General features: G+C 47.3%; 1 protein-coding gene across 12 annotated transcripts in view; it reads right to left on the bottom strand.

The window, feature by feature from the left end:
* Positions 1-257: 257 nt before the first annotated feature.
* Positions 258-26,755, bottom strand: part of WNK2 (WNK lysine deficient protein kinase 2) — a 124,189-nt gene continuing 97,691 nt past the window's right edge. For 7 of the 12 annotated variants that reach the window (XM_064156278.1, XM_064156281.1, XM_064156280.1 and 4 more), the window contains 6 exons: positions 26,217-26,431; positions 23,995-24,216; positions 22,993-23,091; positions 17,397-17,441; positions 15,614-15,867; positions 7,486-9,691 (listed from right to left, as the gene is read on the bottom strand). In XM_064156278.1, coding sequence (XP_064012348.1) covers positions 9,341-9,691; positions 15,614-15,867; positions 17,397-17,441; positions 22,993-23,091; positions 23,995-24,216; positions 26,217-26,431 — 1,186 coding nt within the window. In that variant the 3' untranslated portion in view covers positions 7,486-9,340. Of the gene's footprint in view, positions 808-1,766; positions 1,916-7,485; positions 9,692-15,613; positions 15,868-17,396; positions 17,442-22,992; positions 23,092-23,994; positions 24,217-26,216; positions 26,432-26,755 lie in introns of those variants that run through there. The other 5 variants (XR_010305166.1, XM_064156285.1, XM_064156283.1 and 2 more) reach the window with 5 other exon arrangements.

Below are 26,755 nucleotides of genomic sequence, written 5' to 3'. Positions count from 1 at the left end.
GCTTGAGCACCTCCAGGGATGGCAACTCCACCACCTCCCTGGGCAGCCCATTCCAATGCCAATCACTCTCTCTGGCAACAACTTCCTCCTAACATCCAGCCTAGACCTCCCCTGGCACAACTGGTGACTGTGTCCCCTTCTTCTGTTGCTGGTTGCCTGGGAGAAGAGACCAACCCCACCTGGCTACAGCCTCCCTTCAGTTAGTTGTAGACAGCAGGGGGAAGTGACAAGCACCAAATCACCAACTTAGTCCCTGGTGGAGTCTCTGTAGGTTTATTTACTCCATTTGAGCAGGTTTAAAACCAGAGAATTATCTACACAAAAGAACTGCAAGGAATTTCAGTGCAGTTGGGACTTACCTGCTCTTTACTAGGAGCTGAAGCCATGTGCCTAGCTTAGCTTTGGGGGAAATGGCTTCAGTTACAATTCACTGTGCCAAACAAAAAGATCTGAAGGAGCACCTCCTTCTCCCCCTCCTTCTCCTCCAGCTGCTGCTCACAGGAAGCTGGCTCACAACAGAAGGGAACGATTTGGAACCAAATCCTTTTCCCCCAAAATAATTTTCCTTTATTTTTTTCTTTTTTTCTATAACTTTTTTTTTTTTTTTTTGTATTTCCAACTATAAATAAAAAAATCATTAGAAAGAAGTTACAAAATTGCGTGGAGTGGACCAGAACAGCACAGAATTTCTCACACAATTCACTTTCCATCTTCCTCTTCCTCCTCCTTGGCTGCGGCAGGGCCTCGCGCTTGGCAGCGGAGCTGGGGGGGCCACGTGTCAGTCGCTGATGATCTCATTTTCAGCATCTAATAAAAAGAAAGAAAGAGAAAAAAAAGACATCCATATATGGATTTCATAGCCAGGAATAAAAAACCAAACCCAGCAAAACCCCAAAAGGGCCACACGAGGTTGTGGACTCAGGAGCACGCAGAAATGGCTTCTGCCAGAGCATGCCAGCCTCTGTGCGCATCTTGGGTACCGCAGGGAAACAGAAACCAAACGCCTGTTGCCACATCACCTGGGTTGCATTGAAAGCTCAGAAGCATAAATGCATTTATGTTGGTGGCACAACCCCAGCACCTTGTGGAGTCTCTCAGGCTGGAGTCTTGATCCCTGTGGGGGAAGAGCTAGTCTCCTAGGAGGCAGAAACAGAAAGCCAGCAGGGGTGCCCAGTGTTTGGCTGAGTTTATGGGACTGTCGCTGATTGAGGAGGGGAGAGGGACAGTGTGCTTGCTGCAGGAGGCTGCCGAAGGGACTGCTCAGGCAAGTCGTGAGCATCAGCTCCCTACGCCTGCAGGCTTGGCAACACAGTCCAAGCTCGCCTCCCTTGTCCAACCTGAGCCTAGCATCCTGCTCCCACGTGGGAAGCAGGGAAGCCATACCGCACGCCAGCAGAATACAAGGCAGGGAAGGGATCCATCAGCATCCACCACCCTTCACAGACCACAAGGCGACATGGCTGGCTGGACACAAAAGGGTACAGAGATGCTGAGGGCTTGAAATGACAGCACCAGAATAAAACGCAGTGAGGGTGCCGAGAGCACAGCGCAAGGCTGAAGCAGCAGCGACACAGAGAGGTGCCACCATGCATCCCTGCAAGCCCGCGGAACGTGTGGCACCGGTACGCGGCGGCGGTGCTGCATGCTCGGGGTGCCGTGCCCAGCAGCATGGAAGCATGCCTGCTGCAAGGGCTCTGCAAGCGCGGAGGGGTTCACAGAGCACACAGCTTGCTAGACGCACTCAGAAGAAAGGCAGAGTCGCTTACAGCAGCGCGGCAGGCGAGGGCCAGCGGGGGAACGCGCCCTGTGCAAACAGCTGCGGTGTCTGGCATAGCTCCTGGTGGGTCTCCACGTGTTAGCTTTGCTTTCGTTAAATGTGGTCCCAGTTTGCTCCCTCCTGTGTTTCTTGCTCTGCCTGCTCATAGGGAGAATCGCTTTGAAAGGAAGCAAAATCATGTCCTGGTCGCAATGCTTCCCTGAGCTTCTGAACTATTCCAGTTCTGCAAGTCCAGCTGAATCCACCACCATCCCACTGATAGACAGCACTGTCTCTCCAGGAAAGCAAAACAGAATTAACTACTTCCAATAACAGGGAAAAGCCTTCAGGAAGCAGTGGGTCTGACCCTCGTTACACCACAGGTCAGCCAGAAAGCCAAAACCCAAGCAAGTCCTCCAGGTGTCTGTCTCTTGATACAAACCCCTGCTTAGCCCGTGCCTCAAGGACATCTTGGCTGTTTATTCTGAGGTCAGCCTGAACTCTCAGAGCCTGCCCGGGTAACAGCACAGAGGAGATCAGTGAGCTCTGTTACATTCCAAACCTCCTCAGTGCCGGTGGGAGCTATGGGAAAAGGCAGCGACTGCACATCTTGTAGCTGCTGCCAGCGGTGAGAAATCTGTTACATGCAGCCTGTGCAGCCTGAAACACAACCACTGCATGCCAAGGAAGCTTCTCCTTATTTGCCAAATCCTTAAAAAAACAGCATCACACAAATGAGAACTCCTTTGGAGTAAAGAACACCCTTTTGAGATGGACTGGCAGCTGGTTTGATCTTCTTACATTTCCTAAGATTTTAGAGGGTGTCAGCACCCTCAACGCCTCAGAAAAACTATGATAGGCACAAACAAGTCCCCAGAAGTGTGGCTCGAGAGGCTCTCACCATGCCTGTCCCATCACAGAATCATTAAGGTTGGAAAAGACCTTTAAGATCATTGAGTCCAACCATAACCCTGCTCCCATGACCACCGAACTATATACCTGAAGCGCCACATCTCCACGCTTCCTGAACACCTCCAGGGATGGTGACTCCACCACCTCCCTGGGCAGCCTGTTCCAATTCCTGATCACTCCTGCAGGAAAGAAAATTTCCCTGATATCCAACCTAAACCTCCCCGACATAGTTTCAGCCCATTTCCTCTTGTTTTATTGCTAGTTGCAGAGAGCAATGAGGGCTCCTCTCAGCCTTCTCTTCTCCAGACTGAACCACCCCAGCTCCCTCAGCTGCTCCTACAACACCCTCCAAATCACTCCGCAGCATCACTGCTCTTCTCTGGACACCCTGCCTCTTATATTTCTTATTTCATCACCTGGAAGCCCTCAAAAGTAGCATTGTTGTAGGTGTGCTCAGATGAAAGGCAAAGTACAGGGATCTGCTCCTTCATGAGGGAAAAAAAAGCCCTAACTACTCCTGCCTGGTTCATCTGCCACAACAACATCGTGCTGAAGAGACACCCTGAACCCATCCAGTGGCACTGCAACAAAGTGAATTAATCCAGGCTTCTCTTCTCACCAGACTGACAGACCAGGAACTTGTCAGAACTGTGCCACCATTGGAGCAGATTCGTTAGCACAATAGTAGGTCAGCGTCCATGCACAGCTGCTCTGCACTTATCAAGCCAAAATTAATGCTTAATGAGGCTCTGTGTGTCAGACTGGAGTCACACAGCCTCTAACCGCTCCACACGGAAGTTATTTCAAGGGAGTTTTACAGTCTCATACTGCTCCCCACGTATGCACAGCAGCAGTCTTGTTAGTATGCTGCAGCTACCAGTGAACAATGAGCAGAGAGGACCACGTCACATACAGAAGGTGAAGGTGCTGCCTCCTGCTACAAGCTGGACGCACAGGTGGATGGGCTGTAATAAATCTATTTCCTGACACGGCTAACGTCAGCATCAGAGCCCTCTGGACAACTCATTCTTTCATAATGCAGAGCTTGTAGCCTGACAGCTCATAAAACCCATTTCATTACACTGCCTTTCTGGAGCTTATCTGCATTAATAAAAAGAAGCAGGGCGGTCAGGGCTGCACCATCACCATCCTCACCTGCAGGGATGGATGGCTCCGCAAACAGACCTAGCTGGAACAGCAAGTACCGCCAGAAGCGAGAGTCGCTGACATGTGCAAGTCACAGCACAATTCCCACCTGATGCACAGCTCATCTCAGGAGGACACAGACAGGAAAATAATTTTATGGACCAGCTTCCTTCAGAAGAAACACCACAGCTTACCCAAATACTCAACTGAAGCTCAGCCTAAGTACCAGCCAGCCACAGCCCAGCACCACCACGGAAATGCTGCTCAAGGATTCAGTCAATAATTAATAACCACGGCAAGAACTTCCACACGATGATGGCTTTGCTGCTTTACAAACCCAGCCCCACAGCAAGATTCTCATCCATCTGTGACAGCAAAGAGCACGTGAACTGCCAGCTCACAGACTCTGCAGAGACCTTGCCCACGTTCAGCAGCCACACACCCATCCTTCTCCACAAACATCACCAGACTGGGGACTGGGAAGGGCAGATGAGGAACCAGAGAATGCAAGGAAACTTTATTGAGATGCTAAACATAGTCATCAGCTATTTCATTTGTGATGTCTGCCTCCAAGCCAACACTTCCAATAGCAGATATTCACAACTCAGACGGTCCTGGCAGAAAGACAGGACTCTAGGTAGGTTTTCACCATGCTAGCTAACCCAGAAAGACATCAGTCTTACTCCAGAAACTGCAACCCTTTACTTAATTAGGTGGTGGGGACTCAGGGAAAGCAATGTTGAGGTCACATCACTTCCGAAGGGAGATTTCTGCTTACAAGCCTCCAAAGACAGCCTCCAAAGAACACGGGAGGATGGATGTTTTTCCTCATCAAGCATGTGCTAACTGAACAACACCAACACAGACCCACCAAGTGCTATGTCCAGGGGGCTTGTTTGGAGGAACTCTGAGTGTTCTCAGAATTGTAAATAGTGCTGCAGTATCATTAAAAAAAAAACACGTGAAGGGAAAGAGCAACTATTGACAAGGCCAAGTGAAGGCAGTGACTGAGTCAAAAGCATTCCTGATTTCCTTCCACAAACAGCACATGGCAAAACCTGCAACTTCATGAAGGAGTTCTTTTTAGGAATGCTGCCCCTTAGCAAGAGACAGCCTCCTCCTGAACACAGCCGTCTCTTCAGCAGCAGAGACTGCCACGTTTGCAGTCTTTCACACCAAGTATTTCAGAGACACAAAGTCATACAGGAGACTGCAAAAAAGCAAAATCTGGGAGACAGGTTTGAAGTACAAGTTCAGTAGTAGCTGTGGAATGAACACCAGAGTTAGACATGCAAAGAAACTGCAAGGGCTGACTGGACATCATCCCCTGTCAGGAAGTCAGGGTTTGCAGAAGAGCCTTAACCCCTTGAATGTCTCTCCCTGCCTTCTCCAGCTTCCTGCTCTGAGTGCCTGCAGCAGACAAGCAGTGCCAGCAGCAGCTGCTCTCCTCTCAGTCCAGCCCTGCTCTGAGCAAGCCAGGGATGCTCTGGGAAGAGAAGACATGATGATACATTTGGATACCCCATCACTTGGCAACAGGAGAGCCAAATTAATGGCACATAGGCAAACTTAGTTTGGCATTTCCACACATTCCACCATTTGGTGTGGCGATTTAAAAGAGACATTCAATGTTTGCATTATGGTTCTATAACTTCTACAAGACTGGCACTGGGGGAATCTAGGATCTCGGATCTAAAGCTGAGGATCTGCACTGACTTCAGACTTGTCCTTGCAGAGCAGTGCTGGGGATGCTGGAAGATGATGGCAGAGCTACAGGGCACAGCTGCGGGTCTGTAACCAGCGAGGCAGGAATTCTGCCCAGATTCCAACCCTTCACTGCACATCAAAGCAATACTGAGAGTCAGAAACAAAGTTATCTCAGCTCTGGGTCTGCAGGGCAAAGTCTGAGTATGGATCCCCACCTCCAATGGTGTAGCATTGACCCTCCAGGTCCCTCTCACTCCTCTGCTCAAGCAGTTGCCACGTACATTTAATGTCACGTCATTCGATCGATAGCACCAAGGGTCAAAGCACCCTTGGACATGATTGGCATAATTAAGGGCAACAAAATGTAGTTTGAAGTTCATAATGGAAAGAACTACAGCCAAGAAGGCTATCAGCAAATGAAGGCCATCAATACCAACATCAACCTCTGAGCCATCATTTGGCCCCAGTGCCAGCTGAAGAGGCAATAATTAGGAACAGACCCATGAGAAGCATGGTTCAGCTGCCCTTGTCTGCCCACCCTGTCTGGCTGCACAGCACATGCAAGGTCTGGGGAGTGGGGCTGGCACCGAGCTGCAGCTCACCTCACAGGCCTGGAGACTGAGGCTGGCACCGAACTGCAGCTCACCTCACAGGCCTGGGGACTGAGGCTGGCACCGAGCTGCAGCTCACCTCACAGGCCTGGAGACTGAGGCTGGCACCGAACTGCAGCTCACCTCACAGGCCTGGGGACTGAGGCTGGCACCGAGCTGCAGCTCACCTCACAGGCCTGGGGACTGAGGCTGGCACCGAACTGCAGCTCACCTCACAGGCCTGGGGACTGAGGCTGGCACCCAGCTGCAGCTCACCTCACAGGCCTGGAGACTGAGGCTGGCACCGAGCTGCAGCTCACCTCACAGGCCTGGAGACTGAGGCTGGCACCGAGCTGCAGCTCACCTCACAGGCCTGGGGACTGAGGCTGGCACCGAGCTGCAGCTCACCTCACAGGCCTGGGGACTGAGGCTGGCACCGAGCTGCAGCTCACCTCACAGGCCTGGAGACTGAGGCTGGCACCGAGCTGCAGCTCACCTCACAGGCCCGGGGACTGAGGCTGGCACCGAGCTGCAGCTCACCTCACAGGCCTGGGGACTGAGGCTGGCACCGAGCTGCAGCTCACCTCACAGGCCTGGGGACTGAGGCTGGCACCGAGCTGCAGCTCACCTCACAGGCCCGGGGACTGAGGCTGGCACCGAGCTGCAGCTCACCTCACAGGCCTGGAGACTGAGGCTGGCACCCAGCTGCAGCTCACCTCACAGGCCTGGAGACTGAGGCTGGCACCGAGCTGCAGCTCACCTCACAGGCCTGGGGACTGAGGCTGGCACCGAGCTGCAGCTCACCTCACAGGCCTGCACTGGATGCAGCACACGGCAAAGCCACACGCATCGAATGCACAAGACAGAAGCAGAACCATCAAATCTCCTGAACACTCCTTCCTAATGTCTCCTGCAGCCTACACTAGCAGTGCTGCTGACCAAGGGGGTGCTTGCTTCAGGGCCCAACTTTGCTTCCTTGCATTTCAGTGTTAGGAGGATCAAGTTAGGAGCACTCTCAGGGTAGAAGAGATAGGGTCCGTGTGCCTCTCTCACCAGCTACCAAATTCTAGCACCCTCACATGTAGCACCAGCAGTACTGCAGACACCATCTACTCAGAGCAACCCAGGTAATCTTCCAGCAGGTACAGCAGAAACGCTGCAGCGGGCAGGACGTTTCAAGCAGCAAAACCTGCAAGGTGGCACTACACAACCTCTGAAGCACCACTTCACTTCTACAGCTGCAAAGAGGCAGGAGGTGTCGGTTATGGGTGGGACCTGAGGACCAGAGGGTGGAAAACAAAGGCAGAGTTACCCGGAGGAGCGGGGAGCCGCCACAGCTCTCAGTTTCAGAAGAACACTGGGTTGTTCACACAGTTTTCAAGCACAAAAATGTTTATTTTTCTTCTTTGTAGTCTGTACAATTTCCCGGGGTTCTTGGTGCCACTGACTTTGTCAGTATACAAGGGATGGGCTATACAACAGGCAACAGCAACATAAACTGTAAGGTTCAAGTGCGAGCCGAAGGGAAAGTGGTGTGAGAACATATTTTCCATGTTTGCTCATGAAGCATACAGACATGAATCTAGAAAACCCAAACAAATTAAAGATACATGTTACAGAGAACAGAAATCTCTTACTACAGTAAGTATTTTGCCCAGGCAGAAGACTCTGCATAATAGTCTATAAAATTCAATTCTAACTGAATTGATGGAATAATATATTCAAAGGGTACAAACGAAATAATTTAAGACAGATAGAATGCTCAAAGTACAATAGAACTATACAATTCACAGCTTGGCAGCACATCCCTGCCCGTCAGCAGGCAGGATAAAATGCCATGGCAGGAGAGATCGGAGCAACGTGCCTTCGGATGCGCCCGCACGCTTCATGGCCTCTGCCTGGGAACGCTCTCCCTCAGTGCTTTCCAGGGGAAGGAGACTTACCATCAGCAACCCAGTGTGAGTGGCTATCTTGGTGCCTTTAGACTGAGAGGTGCAGGTGGAGAGACTCTACACACGGCAAAACGGGCAAAAAGCAACTTGCCACCAGCAGAGAGGTGTCCGTGCCACCGGGAGCGCAAACTTCGCTTAAAAACAAATTAACACAATTTAGAAGAAGAAGAGTTTTCAAACAAAAGATGCTCAGACTCCAAACCTCAAGTATCAGATATGAAGAAGAATAGCTTCTGGGTTGGTTTTTTTCCCTCCTCTGTTTCAGCATGAATACTGCTGGCAGGTCAGTGGCAAATCACCATTCTTAACCTCGGTGGCCGGAGCGAAGCCAGAACACACCAAGTGCTGTATTTAAGATGGGTCTTACAGTAACCTGGAGACCTGTTCTTCTACAGCTGAGATCTCAGTTACATTTCTGCACTTAGGAAACATGCATGAATTCGTAATTGAACTGAATTATCAAAGTCCAGTAGGGGAAAGACAACAAAATCCAGTTTGCTGCTGACCCAGAAGAAAACAGTATTTGCCTGCCTGTTGGAGAAAGCTGCCAGCTACAACCACTTCAACCAAAGACTGGGGAAGAGAATGGATTGCACTGCCCAAAGCCATCATCTGTCCTTATGCACAACATCCTTGCACCACTCTGGAAATGCTCCAGTTTTCAAGCATGCATCTCACTGCTCCTTGTACCAGCACAATTGTGTGACCAACATCTCGGACAAACCTCACCTCACAAGTGGGTTTTTGCTTTAACAAAGCATCAGAAACGAAATTCAACCTGTGCATTGGGATCAAAGCGTTTACAGCAGGGTAAAACCGATGCATGCCGGCTAGGAACCTCCCACAGCTTTGAAAATAAAAAGAGCTTCCACTCACAAGCAGATTGCAACTAAAACACACCTTCCAGAGAATGTTACACGTCTTTCCAGCTGCAACTGAAAAGCTGAAGTTCAAGGCACTGTACTCCCGCAGGGTTAGTACAATTTGCTAGTCATCAATTCAAGTACACCGACTTTAAGGGTCGCAAGTGTAAAAACGTCAGAACACAAGGAATAAAGTGTCTTCAGCAACGGAATACAAGCAGCTATTGCCAGGCCGGACAGACCTTCTCGTGTGGAACCATCTCACAGTGATCGTTGGATGCAGAGTATGGCTGTGTAATGCCAACAGGCTGACCCGACCCCCGCCCGCTCCACCTGCCCATCGTGCGGGACCTACACATCGGGCGGCACCTGCACCCGGAGCACTGCGGCTGCCAGCGCGGTCCCGCCGCCCAGCTACGTCATGCGGAGGCGCGGCCCCGGCGGCTCGGCGGCAGGGCGCTGCAGCGGCCCCGGGTACAGCTGCAGGCAGGTTTTGCCCAGCGGCGAGAAGCGGCCGATGCTCGGGGCGCGGATCAGCCCGGGCGGCACGGCCGGCCCCGGCCACTGCACTCCGTAAACGGCCATCGGGAAAACTCCTCCGTACTGACAGAGAGGCATCACGTAAGGTGTCACTGTGCCAGAGAGGGCAGGCCCTGGCATAGGCACTGGCAGGGACGGCGAGGCTCCTGGAGCTAACGCAGCGGGCATGGGGCAGGACACCGGAACAACGCCCTTTTTCCCCAGGCCCGTTCTTACTGAATTAACCTACAAAAAGAAGAATACAGAAAGCGTTGCCATTAAGCTCCTCTCTCCCCACCTGCCGCAGGCAGCACTGGCGTGCCAAGACACCCATGTCCATGCCAGGGCCACGGCGACTGCTCCCCGCAGCAGCCAGCGCCCCGCAGCCGCCACCGATCCTGCGCACGGCAGGGCACCGGCTCGCAGGAGGCAGCACAGGGCTGGCACGGCATCCTTGGAGCTTGTGGGGTGGGGCTTGCTTTTGGCTCTGCTATTTCTTTTTCTTCCTTTTTTTTTCTTTTTAAGAGGAAAGAAAATTATTAGGAAAGGTTGCTAGGAGGGGCGGGGGGGAATATAATCTATTTAAGGAGGCAGGAAGCATCACTAAGAGAACTGACTGCCACAAAAAGCCACGAAACCCCAAAGGAACCCAAGTACTTTCTATGCTCAGCTTTGTGCATAAAAATGAATAAACTCAACGCAGAATGAACCCCAAATCTCATACTCTTGGAGCAGGCTTTCAGAATTCCAGCACGTATTTGTGTACAACGTTTTCCTGAGCTAAGGACAGCAAAGAACAGAGATTTGCCACCGCGGTTAAACACCAGCCCCGGCGGTGGCTGAGACTGGGTGATGCAACCTCACCAAGGACACAGCGGGAACTGCTCCTGCCTCGGGGGCTGCCGGCACCACTTCCAGCTATTTTTCTCCGGTTCTATTAATATCCACTCCAATTACTCAGGTTTTGCATGCGAGGGGCAGAGAAGGAGCTCTCCTTCCTAAACTCAGGCTGCAGCATGTGCAGTGCTACGGCAGCGGCCACCTCCCGGAGCGCTGCCCCATCCCCTCTGCGCTTCTGTCCGGGTTCGGAACGCCCTTGCTGTGGCTGCCACCAAGCCAGCGCCTAATCGCGGCACAAGCTAAAAGGGCACTATGTAAGTCTGGGAATCTCCCGTTCCTTTCGTATTTCAAGTTAACCTGATAAAATTGGTATGGCAGTGAAATTCGGGTGGAGAAAGATGAATATTTGGATGAGCCCATAGGGGAGGTTTATTAATAGGTTCTGATTTCAGTATCTCTTCTCAATTAAAAAATAAAAAAGGCAAAGCCACTCTAGGAGTCACTGCTCCGAAGCATTAAGCCAAAGCAAACCGAGAACAATACAGAACTTCCCCGTGCCCTCCCTTACCTCACTGTCTCCAGTTCTGGCCTGTGTCAGATGGTGAGCATTGAACCAGCAGAAACAGCTGCTGTGGTGTCACAAATTTAACATTAGTAATGTATAAAAACCTGACAAAATTAACAGCAGGAAACCAAGAACAACTAAAAAGGGAGCTGACATTTTTAAGACCTGAAGACCACAAGCTGTTATTAGATCCCTGGTTAAACATCTTCAAAACAATGGTTTCCACCAAACTACACAACTGTGTGTGGGTGACAAGGGATTAGCTACCCCAAACAGAGAATTCCTTCTACAAGCAATAATTATTAAACTTGGAAAAGCTTACTTTTAGTTCTTTTAAATACAGAGAGATCTACTTCTACCTGATTAATGCTTCCTGACACTTTTTGTTCTCAGCTAAACCTCTCAGTAAAGCAGCAGCTGTATTTAAGGCTTTGCATGTGCAGCTGGGAATAGAATTGCAGCGTGCTCCAAACCTAACCATTACACACTTCTTCAAGCTTGTGACAAACATGTCACCAGCTGACACAGAAACCACCTCATTAGGCACTCAGGAGGCATTTCCAGCTTTCCTGGGGTAACAGCTTTTTCTTTCAAGCCCATGAGGGTAGGTAACAGTATGAAGAACAGAAAACATTTTTGGGTAAGCCCTTTATTCCCAGGCACCTTCAAACAATGCCTTTAAAGTACACAATATTCAGCACTTTGCACACAAGGCAGCTCATGTTGCTAGGTGTATCCCTCGGCTGGGAACAGCCACAGTTACCTGTGCAAAAGGATTAGTTGATCATGTCTTCAACACAGATGAGCACAAGAAACAGCTCTGCTCAGGAAGTTTGACATCAGTTTCACTTCATTTCAGCTGGTATCTGAACCTAAGTTGGAAAATCTCCCATAATCATAGAATTAGAGAATGGCTCAGGCTGGAACTGACCTCAGAGATCATCTACTCCAACCCCCTACCATGGGCAAGGACACCTCTCAACTAGACTTGGTAGTCTAAGGCCTCAACGAACCCGGCCTTGAACACCTCCAGGGAGAAGGCATCCACAACCTCCCTGGGCAACCTGTTCCAGAGTCTTGTACTCAAGAACTTCTTCCTAAGGCCCAGCCTAAATCTACTCTTCCTCAGCTTCAAACCATTCTCCCTGGTCCTATGTCTAGGAAAAGTTCCCTAGACCTCAGGATAAGTCACTCTGCAGCCTTCCTGTAGGATCTCCTCAGATATTGGAAGGCAGCTTTAAGGTTCTCCTGGACTCTTTTCTAGGCTGAACAGTTCTTCCTAACATCTCCTCTGTCCAGACATTTCCAGTCACCAGTGATAAGAATCTACCTGTATTTTCACATTGAAATCAAACATTTGAAAAGGACCATGTCAATGCTCCTGTGACATCACTGGACACCTGAAGGTATCAAATTTGAAGCTATCAAATCTTCTAATACAGATCAACCAAGACTTGTAGCCACTGGACAGATGACTTCCACAGAAACAAAGCACAATTTAAACTCTTCATTTCCATCCCCATTGCTTAATTGGTTTCTATGCTTCTGATGATAAAGAAGTTGCAGATAAAACCACTAACTCTCACCAAACACACCACCAACTTCTTATCACAGCTGACTTCTAGCCTTCAAGGGTAGCCCTCACTTAGCTGAGAAAGGCACCAACAATGTATTGTGTTCACACAGCCAGCAGTTTGCTGGTGGTGGTAGAAGCATCTCAAGAAATTAAAACCAGGAGAGACAGTCCTCTGTTTCCAGGGTGAAAGGGAAGGCTTGAAGTCAGCCACACAACCACCCCATACACCTCAATAACAACGAGTGAACAGCAAGAGAAAACAATGCATCAAATCAATAAACAAAATAACTCCCCCACCACACACACTGCCCAGTAAGGATTTGTTGCCATTTTCCTTTGCCCAGACACAGGGGAGAAAGGGCCCAATTGCTTTGATGTCATATTTGTCACAGGTTCTGTAAGAGCAGCCCTAGACTTCCACCCCAGGAAGATGCTCATCATCTCTGTATCTTCTCTGCCAGGTACAGGAGCTCTGTGTGGTGCTCATTCCAACACAGCACCGTGGGACAACTCACACCACTCCTCCTCCTCCTGTTTACAAGCCCTTCAAGGAGACACCTGTCTGCCCAGCAGCCTCCAGAGACAATTCAGAGGTGAAGGCACAAATACTGCCTCCCTCCTGCCCTCATTTCCAACCATTGGACAGAACCAACAACAGCTTCTACTAGAACAAACTCCCTAATCTGAAGACAACCTGCCCTAACAGCTTCCTGCTGGCTTGTTCCAGCCAAAACTGAAAAGGCATAAAAAGTCAGCCCCTTTCTGATTTATCCAGCCTTTATTTCCAACAGAAACCCTTATTAGAACTCCCTCTGATGGGCTGCAAATCTGTTTAGTGCTCCCCATTCTTCTCTTGCAAAAGCATTTTGGCTTGGAGCAGAAAGCTGCCGGAGAGATGGTGTTAGCAGATGGGCTGGAGCAGTACAGCCCGAGCTTTACTATGCTCCCTGGGAAAAAGCTATTTTTTGCCCTCAGTTATGTGATTTCCTGAGTTCTTTTTGTCTTTTCAATCCTGTTTCCAAAGGTGATTCAGTGCAGATATAACATCTCCTCATGCAGCTCACTGCTTCAAGCACTGATGGGTCACCTGTCTAGCTGCTCTGACTAAGGCTCCTCTCGCACGATTTCTTTCCTCCTCTTTTGTCTGTTTTTCTTCCACCATCTTTACTTAACTCCAATTTCCCCTTTAGGGTGAACTTCGAAAGATACAAACAGCAGAATGATGCTCAATTCCCCAAACAAACCTTGTAAAAATCTTTTATATCATGCCCACCACCACGTTTTCTACCATCTACACAATAACCGTGTAAGGAATATTTGCCATCTACCTTTGCATCTCTTCTGCAGCCTCTATGGCCCTACAAGGACTTCTGTGCACAGAACCAACAGGGGCAAGCTAGTGAAGGGCTTGCAAAGTCTCCAAACAACTGCCACCCTTCTAAGCAAGGAGAAATGATATGAAATGAAGAGCAAGGAATCCCAGCCTCTCTGGGATCTCCAAAAGGCTTCAGTATTGTTAGTTCCCTGGAACAGCTGGCACATTGGAGAAAGAAAGAAACCCTCTAAAATCAGTGTACTGAGACACACATGTTCCAGTTCCTCTCACAGCAATACTCTGCTTTCTCACAGGCTTTGAATCAGAGACTCCAACACCACAGAAGGTTAAAATTAACTCTAAATTTGTGTTAATTGGTGATTGAAATATGCAAAATAACTCTGGAAGAAAAAGTGGCTATAGGTGGACAAAACATCCCCAACAATTGCCTCAAACTACTGCAGGAGTCTCGGGGACAGGGGGACATCAAGCTGCAAAAAGCACACCAAAAGAATCCAAAGTGGCTTAACAGGACAAAATCTCTGCCCTCACCAGCACTTTCTAGAATCACAGAATCATCCAGGTTGGAAAAGACCCTCAGGATCACCAAGTCCAACCTATAATCCTACTCTACAAACCCCTCTGTTTACTACCATCTCCTTTGACTTACTTTGCAAGAGCAAATAGGGTCTCAAGCAGAAGAGATCTGTACTGGTTAAACCATCACCATGTAGAAGGAGTATTTACTCTCTGGTATTTGTTCATCTATGGCAACTAAGAATTGGCATCAAATTGGTTAAAAAATTTGCACAAATTGCCTGTGAAGCCCAGGCTAACTCCAAAAGCAGCAGGTAGCAAGGCAGAGCTGTTAGCACAGTTCCTGCTCTGGCAGGTCTCACCTCACAAGTACCTACAGAGCTGCATACAAGCTGGGTTTTAACTCCTACATGCCATGAAGGCAGTGGCTCACTCCCCAGATCCAGGTACCTTGTTTCTAGGGGATTACAAAAAAGTCTCTGGTCTTGTTTTCACTTTCCTTGCCTTTAAAACTATTTCTTTTCCTCTACTTTGCCTCAAATTCCATTCTTAAAAAGAAACAAACCAAATCCAGTAAAGCTTACTAGTCAAAGAATCATCCAGCTGGGAGAAAGAGGAGGTCTGAAAAGCCAGACCAGAGTGGGGCAGAACTGTAAAGTGGGATTTCTGTGCTTGCTCCCTACCATCACTCAGCCACCAACACAAACACTGGAGACAGGCACGAATGCTTGTCACGTTTTTCTCCTGCTGCTGAAAACAAGAAGGGGCTGAATGGGGAGAGCTTCCAATTTCCACTCTGTTGTAATGTGCTCTCACAGCTTCTCTGTAGATGGTATTTTCACAAGGCAGAGAGCCTCAGAGATGCCCAGTACTACAAGCAAAGCTCAAAACCAGAACCAGCTGTCTCCTGTCTCAGCACAGCACTCTGCTTCCACTCAAACAAAGGCTCACTACCACCAAGCCTCCAGCCTAGCCTCTGCTCTGCCTAAAGGAAGATTACCATTAAGCATCAAAAAGAAGAGAAAAAAAAAACAACACCTTTAGGAACAGTTAAAACTTGAGCAACATATGGGTTAAGGGTATGAGTATTGCTGTAGAGTGCTGTTTAGAAGCAGTTTGCAAGTTAAAAATATATATTTTGTCTCTGTATTGCAGCCCATATATCCTTCAAGGTTATTCCAAAAGACAATTAAAAAAAATAATAATCTGCTTTAGTACTTAATGAAAAGAGACAGACATTTCTAGGAAGCAGTTATCTGAAGTAATCTTAGTCTATGTCCTTCTGCAAAGGCTTTCAGACACATAGCAAAAGGTTCTTCAAGGAGTGCCACTTACTCCAGATGTCTCACTCTGTGTTTGCATGGGGTTAGCTTTGGGCTCCATGTCTTGCCTTTTTTGGTTCTGCTTCAGTTGGTTTAAGGAAGGCTTTGTCTGTGCAGCTCCAACAGTTTTGCTTGTCCACTGGTCAACCAGCTTGTGAAGATCATCTGTGAAGGTCCCTTTCTTGTTGTTACTGTTGTTGGCCTGAACCTGCAGGGCTGATTGCGGGAGGGGCTCAGGACACGTTACAAGACTGTTTGTGGAGGATCCTGGAAAATCACACACAGAGAAAGTTGACAATGGCATCTCTGCTTCACCACTCTGCTGCTCAAACACTTTCTCACCTGCTGCAATTCAAATGGTACCTTTTCAGACTCCTAACCCACCCCCTCCTTCCTACAGAACACTTTGCTTAAAGAAATGGTCTGAGTGCGAGGTGTTGGCACCCTCTGTCCCATGGTGTCAGCTCGACCCTGGCGGCTTCTCTCCAGCTGAAATTAACGCTCTGAGAGAAGAGCCAAACGCAGTCCCAGCTATGCTGGCACCCCAAGGCTTGCAAAGCCCCTGCAGAGAAGCCTGCCTGCACAGAGTGAGAGGCAGGATGAGTTGCTTGTTTAAACTGCAGGCATTAAAAAATGAATTTACCACTGCTGTCACTTGCCTAAGTTTACTGTCCTCCTGGAAAAAACATAATTGTCACAGAGGGCACAGGGCCTGCTAAGGCTCAAGGGCTCCAGGAGTCCACCATCACGCTCGGGGATGTTGGCAAAGTCTATCTTGCCACATGCAATATTTGATTAACACACCACCCCCATCATGACCATGAATGTGCAGAAAAAAGAGAGGAAAGGAGGACACAAGTGGATAGGTCAGTTTTGGAGGCAAAGATACAGACAGAGAAGTTTTGGTATAGATAAAAGCAGACAGGGAGAGCATTGACAAAGATTTAATTTATGTGTTCACTTATTTGTAGAACTAGAGGAAAAGAAAAGTCTGTCCTTTTGGTAACGAGGCTGACGCAGCAAGGTCAGCAGGGAACAGCAACCGAAGGGGTCTGAATCTGAGCTCAGCAGAAAACTTTCCAGCCAACTTCTTTGATTTGAAATAAAGACCATCTCTCCAAGCAAAAAGTTCAGACAGCTGCAGTAAAACTATTAGAGAGGTAAACATGAACATTCAGTCTTCTGGGTGGTGGGTTTTTTTTCTGTTAATCAGTTACCAGTCGACAAAACCAAGTCAACTAATTAGTCCTACAGTTATATAAAATACATTAATAACCTTTAAATGATCATGCATTCAACCTGCAACATAACTTCTCAGTGGATAATGCTCAATTCCTTTTCTTTTGCTTGGGGGAAAGGGACCAGTGAGAAAAAGAAACAAAAGCAGTATTTTGACAGGAAAGCTCTTCAATTGGTCTTTATTACTTCATGCAGCTCGGCAGGACCGAGATCACTTTAAGCTCTCAACTCCTCCAGCAGAGAACTGCAGTCATCTAAAGGTGTGTATTTCAGAAGGACAAAGACTGGAGCCGGTTTCCTGGCCGCATGCGTGCACAGTCCCACACACAGAACACCACCACTGGCTTGCAGCATGCGTGGTTCCCAAGACATCACAGCACATGCATTACCATCGAGTACCACCACTGAGACACTCGGATTTCATACCAGTAGAAGTGCATCAGCTCTACTTCATTAAACAACTAGCTTTTAGTAAAACGACAGTCATTAAAGAAAAAGCAAAAGAAACAATCCCATGCCATGAAGGAAATACTGAGAAACAAAAACGGGATAGTTACTACTACTGTGATCTTTGCCTAGACATAGTCGTTTCAAGGTGGACCCTACAAGGTAAAACAATACAAGACACACAGAATTAGGTAAGACTGAACACAACAGACCTGACGGACAAGCTTCTGTACTTTTAAGCAATCAGAAATTAGTTATTATGCAAGAAAGGACAGACAAAGTCAGCAGTTCAGGTGAGTAAAGGAAGTCTAAATAACTGGACAGCTCAAACCTTTCTTAATGTGCAGCCATTCAGAAGCTTTGAGAAGTACAATAAGCATGCCAAAAGCAAGGTCCCGTACTTAAAGATGCATTGGTTTGGGTTTTTTTGGGTGGGGCAGTTTTGGTGGTTTTGGCATAGTTACTGGGTTTTGTTTGTTGTTTGATTTTTTTTTTCATTGAGTTTTGGTAGGTTTTTTGATTGTCTTTTGTTTCAGGTTTGGGGTTTTTTTTAATCCCCTTTTCCAAATTCCTTGGCTTCCTCATGGAAGGTTTTGATTCCTACTCTATATATGCAGGAAATGATGTCAATTCAGTTAGTGATAGGAGGCCAAAAATGCTTTCAGGAACGAGTCAAGCTAGTCTGGCTGCAAAGACAAACTGTAAAGACAACCCTCAAAGTCCTGTTTTACAAGTCCAAAAAGATACATTGTTCTGCAGGTCTGAGGCCAATTGTTTCCAAACACCTTCTCAGCATCATTTGTGTCTAAATGTGAGGTTCTGAACTTCGATTGACAGCAACTGTGAATGAGTTCCCCTTATGCCTTGTCCAAGTGCAGAAAAATAATCCAGCAGAGTAGCTGAGTTTTCCTTTCACCCAAGTAGGTGTATTTTCCAGCATGCTCTCATTCCATCCCTCACGGTGGTTTTACACATCCTGGTGGGCAGATGGTTAGTGCCAGAAGCATACTGAGACCCCTGCTCAACTGTGAGATCTTGCCAGACACAGGCACCAGTTCTGTTTGAGTGCCAAACTTCCTGAAAGGTATTTTGGACTTGGTAAGAAGAATATCATTATGGTATGGGAGGAGATGAGGATCTGGCATGGGGCATGGCAAGTTTATTGTGAAGAAGCACTTGAAAATATGAGCAAAGTCAGTGTGGGGCAACAAGCAAGATAGAGGATGGATGAGCTTTTTCTCTACAGCAAACCAGCTTAGATATTTTATGTTACTGTGCCAGAAATGCAGCTTTAAACTCAGAGATTGCAGGTCTAGGTTGACAGAGGCTCTGAATGAGTCTTCAAAAGGGGAAGGAGAGACATCAGTCAGAGACTGAGGAAGAGAGAGTAAAGAAAAGAGGAAGGAAAAAAAAAGGGAGAAGAAATGTTTGTGCTTTGATATGGGTGGCATGAGGAGGAACAGGATTGCTCTGAAAGATTTTTCTTATTATTTCATAGTTTAGAGAGGTTTTTCTTCCAGGAACATCAGAAGGACATGACTACAGTAATGTCTTATGCAAGCATGACCAAGTTCAGTTTCTCATCTCAGAGCCTAGAGAACAAATACAAGTCACATTTACAACTCAGTCATCTGCAGTGTATATTGAAATGCCTTTTTTTTGCCCTCAGATATACCTTACCTTGCCTATCTCAAAGTTAGCTAGCAGCTCCCATGATGGAAACAGGAGCAGCACTAACACTGGAATGCTCTTTTCTTGCCTATCCCCCAGCAGGGATAGGCAGAACTCAGCACAATTTGTATGCAAATGACAAGCAATTGCCTGCGAAAAACAAAAGCAGGCAGCTGACTACAGGGGTACGCGCTCAAATGCCAGTCACAAAGCTTAATCACCAACCCTTCTGCTGCCTGAGAACCCACTCACAAGTTCGTGTGCACCCTGGGTGCCAACTCAAACCTGGGGAGGCGACAGGGAACAGTGATGCTGAGAGAGAGATCCGCAAATAGCCACGTGTGTGGAGCTGCCTTAAGGGGAGTATTAGAGGAGAGTCAATCACCAAGGAGAGAGCTGTTTGTTCCCAGCACTGTCGCTCCTGCACACCGCCTGGGAGATGAGAAACATCACCTAAGTGGTGCTGCTGCCTGCAGCAGGGACCGGCAATCCTCGGCTACAACCGCCGTTAAATTCCAATTCAATTACAAAGGCACTCGGTAAACCTAATTCACCGGGTTAATGAATTGTAGTACTTCCACCACCAAGGTGTTTAATAGCTGGAAGCTTATGGAGATGAATCATAATTAAGATTTCGTCTAAGACTGCAGAAGTTCAGCAGAGTGTTTTACCTCCAAGCCGAGATTTTTGGTCTGAGAAATTAAAGTTTGATAGAGGACATTAAAAAAGATCCACTGTCCCACATTTGCACTGCAACAGCTGCCAGAAAACTTGAAAGCTAAAGTAAAAAAATGAAATGGCAATAACTTGTTAGACCATTTCCATAATCACATCTGCACATACCATATATTCATTGTTGAGCTTGACAGGAGTCACTTTACACAACATTACAAATCGGAGCTGTTGAAAATTCCACTCACAATCTGCACAAACTCTTCCCTCAGGCGCCCTTGCAGTTTAATCCAGGGAAGGAGCTCAGGCTAAACTCATGCTGAAGCCCAGCAAAAATACTTTCTTCCACAAAGAGTACAAAAGAAAAGTGAATGTTGGACATAAAATCGTAGAATCCTTCCAGTTGGAAAAGACCTTTAAGATCATCAAGTCCAACCATTATCTAACTCACGGGGAACAGATCAAAACCAGATCTTGTAGAACACACTGAACGTGTTCAAGTCTGATGGCTTTTGCAGTCAGGGCAAGATGTTGGGCAAAACTGTCCTTAATGCATCTCAGCAACTCTCTTAAACATGTGCTGCTGCTTTGCTTGCTGACAAAATCCTGGCCTCTCACTGGAATAGCCAAGCTCCCCAAGGGCTGCTTTGCCTTCATCTAAAGTAGATTCAGAGCAGTACCAAAAAAACCAGCACTATGTTGCACAACAGCTCTCACCCAAATGACAAATCCCAGGGAAACTTCCACTTGAGGCATAGACTCAGGACCCTGAACTGTGTGGACATGGCACTGAGTGGCCTTCACTGTGCTGCCACCTCCCAGCCTTGCACACCCAGAGCTTCCTCGCTGCCGGTCTCCAACACTTGCTCCTCCTGCTCAAGTGTGCAGCACAAAGATCATCGAACCACAGAATGGTTTGAGTTGGTAGGGACCCTAAAGATCATTTAGTTCCAAGCTCTGTGCCATGGGCAGGGCCAGACTGCTCAAAGCCCTGTCTAACCTGCTGAGATGCAAGCATGTTTAGCACTTAATCTGAACGTGTGGCTCTGCCTGCATGCTGCATCGCCCTGTTCCTTGCAGAAGAGATGCAGCACAGGCCAGCTGCCATTTGCATCACCACCAGCATTTAGCACTACTTTTCCTGAGGCCCATAGTCATGGCTGCTCTGGATAGGCAGCTGAACATCCTTCCAGCAGCAGTCCCAACCCCAGCTGCCCTTAGGGAAGGATGGGGCCACACACAGCCTCATCTTAACCCCTTCACAGGCACATTACCAACCTGTTGCACTCGCTGAGGAAAACAGCTGAAGTAACCTCCAAAACCTACAAGTGATTCAGCTGTGGAGAACTGTCTAGCAACTCAAGTGAGAGGCTGGATTTGAAACCAAGCAGCAGCGACTTTGGATGGCTGTGTCAAGGGTATGTGCCTGCAGATCAGTCCATCTCCTGGCATGACTCAGAAACGGGGGAGTGTAAATCTCCTCTCCTAACACGTTGCCCAGAAGAAGCCGAGAAGAGAGCATATGGGCTGAGAACAGAAAGCAATTAGTCGTGCTGAGTTCCTTAAGTGTTGGGGCAGCTTCACCATTTGAAGGGTTTACATCTTCCCTTGGTTTCATTCACAATATCCATGCACCCAAATATCCTCAAAGTGCTGGATTTTAATTGCCATCTCCCAGTTCCTTTGGCATCGCTCTGAATAGCAATTCTGTGAAAGGCTAAGGAAATGACTTCTGGGAGTTAGTGTGCAGAGGAAGAAACTGCTGTGTCCCTTAGCATGCCAAAGGGGAAAACCTGTCAACTGTGAACTCCCCTCAAGTCCTCAGCAAAAAAAATACATAATTCCTGGGTGCAAAATTGTCTCAGGACTTCAAGAGTGGTTAAAACCCTGCATTTTGAGCAGTAAGCATCAGTTTTCAAGAGCCTGAGTACTTGGACTTCTAGGGAGCTCAGACAACAACAACAAAAATCAAGATGATTTTACCAAATGCTGTTGTTTATTCATCAAACTGGGAGGAGTGTGTTTTGAGTGGTCTCGTGCCTTTGATCTGTACCACTTGGATCATGCTGAGCAACGCAGAACTCCCGCGGGAGCTCCGATCAAGAGTCTGCTAACCAAACATCTTCTCCAGAACCACCCTCAGCCTTCCTCACGTTATATCTAAGTGGCCTAGAGTACCTGTTCAGCACAACATATCTTTATTGTACAAGCAAAATCTGTTTGCCTAAAAAAGCAGCATGTGTGATTTGAGTTTTAAAAAACCAAAAAAAGGGCCTTAATTTTGGTATCGTTTGGTGGAATTGCCAATTACTTCAGAAGTCATACAAAATAGGGTACAAAATAGCAGGTGCACAATCATTTGACACACACCAAAAGGAAAAAAAAATATCCCTGGATCCTAGCAATCCATTTCCAAGGATCAGCTGAAAAAAACCTGATACTGCTTTTAACTTCTTTATGCTTTGATGAACTGCTAATTGACTTCATCTCTGAGGTCACATAAGGTCATAAGAAAATAAGCTGAGGAAAGTGCTTCAGCCAGATCAGCTTACACCAAAAGAAAAATGGATGGTACTCTCCCTCGGAGTAACCAGATCTCCCTGCTGCTCATGGGTATAGGAGAAGCTTTCAGTTAAGAGTAATTGAAGTGGATGCCTGGGGAAAAGCCCACCTAGAGGACTGATTTGGGAAGAACTAGCTGGAGCACTGTTGTCTCAGCATTTCCACATGCAAAGAGCGGGGAAAAAGAAACCAAAGAAAACAGAGTGGATATAAATAGTACTGTATATCGTGTTAATACAGCCCTTGTATGGAAGTTATACCCTTCAGTGACCTTCTAGTATTGTATCAGCTTGCTACATGCATGTCTTCAGAGTCCAAACATGTGTGAAAGAGACCATTCGTCTACAGAAGGATGGATTTCGTTTGGTTGCCGCTGGAGCTGGGACAGCAGACAATGTCTGTTTGCCACATTGCAAATAAAGTTACTTCAACATAAAAATCACAAAGTACGAATGCTTTGAGAAGTCCAGGGTAAAAATTTACCATAAGGCTCTATAATAATAATAATAATAAATGATGAGATCTTCCACACATGCTTTTGGTGCCCAGGCACAGGCCAAAAGCAGTGCAAAAAAAGCTTTCGTATGGGGGAAAAAAAGAAAAGATGAAATAATAAGGTGTGGTGGTGAGGGTTACTTAAAAGAAAGAGGAAAAACAAAGAAAGGAAAGATGGGTCAGAAAAAGGGGCATCCTGCCAAACATATCAGAGATATAAAAGATGGAATTGGAAAAGGGGCAGGGGAGGAGAGGGGGCTAAAAGAAAGATGGACTGTGATAAAATACAAAAGAACAAATACAAACAGATGGACAAAGACACAGGTCCACTGAGGAATCTGGTACGAGGTTTGCTACTAGATTTATAGGTCACTCTCTCAGACGTTTGGTGGAAAACCGTCCAGCCTGCAAATGAATATAAAGGGAAGAGAACAAAGACACTTATAAAGTACAAGTAGCTGTGATCAGATGTCCTATACCATCAGTCAAATCAGCTTTGTTAGTTAAACATCCACATCTCCATTTTAACTTTGCCAAGAGGAGTAAGTTAATTGACCATACACAAAGGATGTAATAACAGCAGAAGAGAACAGATAGATACTTTGCAGATTAGTTTGGCAGGATGTGCAATGAGAGGAAGGTATTTTAATCATCGTTATAACTTCCACTATGCATGGCAACAAGATCAGTCAAAGCCTACGGAGCTGTGCAATACACAGAGGCATCAGAGGTAGGGGCTGGGGAACACAGCCAATCTACAGCCCTTTAGCTGGGACTCCACACACTGACTTAACTCCTTAGCTAAAGGAAATGTGACTTTGCCTCTCGGGGGCTGTTTTGGGGTTTTTTTTTGGCTTTTTCTCCCCCAGCCCCCAACCCCCAGCCCAAAATGGTTTGGTAGTTTATAATGAGGAACTCTGGGTCTACCAGGGGCTAGGAAAGAAGCCTCAAATGGAGTACAGGAAACAATCTGCTATCTCTTGATTTCTACTCTTTTGTTTTCCTCAGAAATTTCAGGCAGACTCCAGAAGAGGTTTTAGTATTTTTGCCACTGCTGGCAAAAGTAAAAGGTCTTTCCCTCCTACCGATTAGCAACCCTTCTTGGGTGTTACTTGCTAAGATAATTTACTTTTGTTCTTCTGACAACATCTTTTTAAAGACAAGCCAGTGATTTGGATTGTCAGAGGGCTCAGGTTCCTACAGCACTAGAAGTGAAATCCACTCCTAAGAAGTTCAAGCACGGGGGAAGTGAGCTAATTTGAGCATGTGCTGGAAGACACCTCCAACAGCTGGTAGGAAAAAAATCACCTTGGCCAGAGCTTGCGTTCACATCACCTCCTTCGGGGCCTAAGCCGGAGCAGATGTCAGAAGACAAGGAGGCTTTGACAGAGCAGGGCTGCTGTGTCTGAACAGCCTTCCCGAAGGTGGCCGAGGCAGGGGATGTTACTGCTGCTGCTGCTGCTTCGGGAGATCCAGGCTGAGCTTTAGCTGTTTCTTTGTGGGGTGAGTCTTTAGAGTCTGAAACATTACCTGCAAGAGCAAATAAACAACAGGCATGCACTGGCAAGAGTTAGGAAGCCACTGAATACGAGTCCCTGCCTCAAAACCGTGCTCGCTTTGGCAGCCAGAGGAGCAGCAGCCTGCAGCTCTGAGGCACTGGACATGGCACTGCCTGCGCCACGAAATCACCTGCGCAGGCTGATCCCCCTTCTCCAAGGAGCTTATAGAGCAGGTTTGATTTTTGGACTAGATGATCTCCAGAGGTCCCTTCCAACCCCAGCTCTTCTGTGATTTTTGCAGTTTCTTTCTCTGCATTTTCCAGAGAGGCTGGAGATAGGAGCTCATGTGGAGCACTGCTGAAGTAAAGCGAGAGCTGCACAAGTGCCTGAGTAGGAGGAACTCAGAGAGTGACTAAACAGAACACGTAGGTTTGCTCTCAACATGAAAGGTGAAAGCAAGCAAATGGAGAGAAACAAAAAGTTCCTGCCAAGTCAGGAGGAGCATTTTATTTCTAGCTGTCTATAGATAGATTCATGTCTGTATATAAATCTCTGTATCCATTGATCTATCTACATGGGTATCTCAGGTGAAGAGGCTTTACACCAGAATCCCTTTGGAAGCATTTGTTACATGGATTTATCAGCAAAAGCATCTAAAAGTGGAAATGATAATTACACCAGCAACTGCATATCAGGAACTGCCTGCCCTTGATCCCTGAGACAGGACCTAGGGAGGCCAAACCATCAGGAATCTACATAGTCAAGGTTGAGAAGACTCAGGCACGAATAGGGGTGTTAAAAATAATGTGAACTTTACACAGTGCCTCCAAAAAAATGGAAAAGTGAGACAGAAGCAACGAAAGTAAGCATGCACCAAAGTGGCAGCCTGACTGAGCAGATTTCTGCTCTCTAACTGAAGGTGGCAAGCAAATAAAAAAAAAAAACCAAAGAGAGTGGAGGGAGTGTTAGAATTGGGACATTTTATGCATAAATAAGCTTAAATTCTTTGGACTAGGGTAGCACACTGATGCGAGCCAAGATCCATGAGTGGAGACAGATGTGGGGTTTGTGAATAGTCTGAGGGGAAAATGGCTAGGGAGAAGCCAAGAACAAGCTGGGAAAGGAACAGAGCAAGGATAACAGACATTCAGGTAACTCAGCACAAGGAAAGCAGGTAAAGCCTGTTCACAGCAGCCAAGCAGCAGCCAAAGACTAGAAAGCACCAATTGCTTCAGCTGCTAAATATCTTGCCTCTGAATCTCTGCTTTTCCTATCTCAGTTGAAATCCCTCATTAACAGCAAAACTCTCCCCAACACTTTGTCCATAATTAAGATTGATGCAAGGAAATCCCAAGCGGGTAGTGGCTTTGCAAACGAGCTACTAGGTTCGAAAGACAGGGTTAGTGCTGGAATTGCTGCTGCTCCCCTGAAAACCAGCATGAAGTCAGTGGAAGGCTAAACATTCATATTCTACTCCACATTTTGCTGAAGGAATAGGTACTGGGATATATCAACATTCCCAGCTGGATCTTTATACTTGTCAAAGAGATAACGACTCAAGACTGCACTGGAGTTTGAACAATCCCAAAGGACTTCAGCTAGCCAAAGCACCTATCAGTTTTGTAACTGTTTTTACCTCCCATCCTTTGGAGGAAGGCAAATACAATCCAATCTCATTTATATGGCATCTTGTAGGGAAATACAAACAACAGCAAGGAGAAACAGCACCTAATCAATAGAGGATAAATACAAGCACCAATAAATTGCCCTGGGAGAAAAGGGTAATGAGAAAATGCAAAAGGCTGCATTCCAAACTGGAGTGGACTCTTGTTTGCCTGTCAGCCGCTGCAGGGAAGGTATGGATGGCTCAGCACAGGGCAGCCCACTTCAAAGCCAGCTTATAGTATGCAAACCTGAGTCAGGGTACTCAGCCCAATAAAAACCCAGCCCCTCTCCAGCAATCCCTGCTACGCAGCATCGCCACAACCGACGCAAGCAAGAGGAGTATGGGGAGCACCCCAGTGTACCTACTTGTGCTTGATGTTCCACTCCTGAGCTGCTGGACCAGAGGGTTTAAGAGTTTTCCACCTTTCAACTTATTTTTGCTGGTTCTGCGCCGGCGGCCGCTGGGTGGTGCCGAGTGGAGGAAGCCCAGGTTGGGAGGAAGAGGCTTCCCCAGGCGGATGTACAGCGCCTCAATCTCGTTCTTCTGCTGAGTCTGAAGCTCAGCAATTTCTTTCATATGCCTAAACATTAAAAACCAAAGAATCCTGCAGCTGACATACTTGGTAAAGCATCACCTCAGGTTATAAAACAAACCAGTTTTCGGTTACACGAGAATCCAGTGCTCACCAAAAGTCTGTGAAGTCACAGCAATCTGCTTGGCAAATGTGGTGGCTGACATCTCAAACAGTCAAGGCAGGAACACAGAATGGTTTAGGTTGGAAGGGACCTCAAAGATCATCCGGTTCCAACGCCCTGCCATAGGCAGGGACACCTCCCACTAGAAAAGATCACTCAGGGCCTCATCCAACCTGGCCTTGAGCTATCCACAGCCTCCCTGGGCAAGC

The sequence above is a fragment of the Pogoniulus pusillus genome, chromosome 16 (genome assembly GCF_015220805.1).
Source record: "Pogoniulus pusillus isolate bPogPus1 chromosome 16, bPogPus1.pri, whole genome shotgun sequence".
Classification (NCBI taxonomy): Eukaryota; Metazoa; Chordata; class Aves; order Piciformes; family Lybiidae; genus Pogoniulus; species Pogoniulus pusillus.
This window is presented reverse-complemented; position numbering and strand designations above follow the sequence as displayed.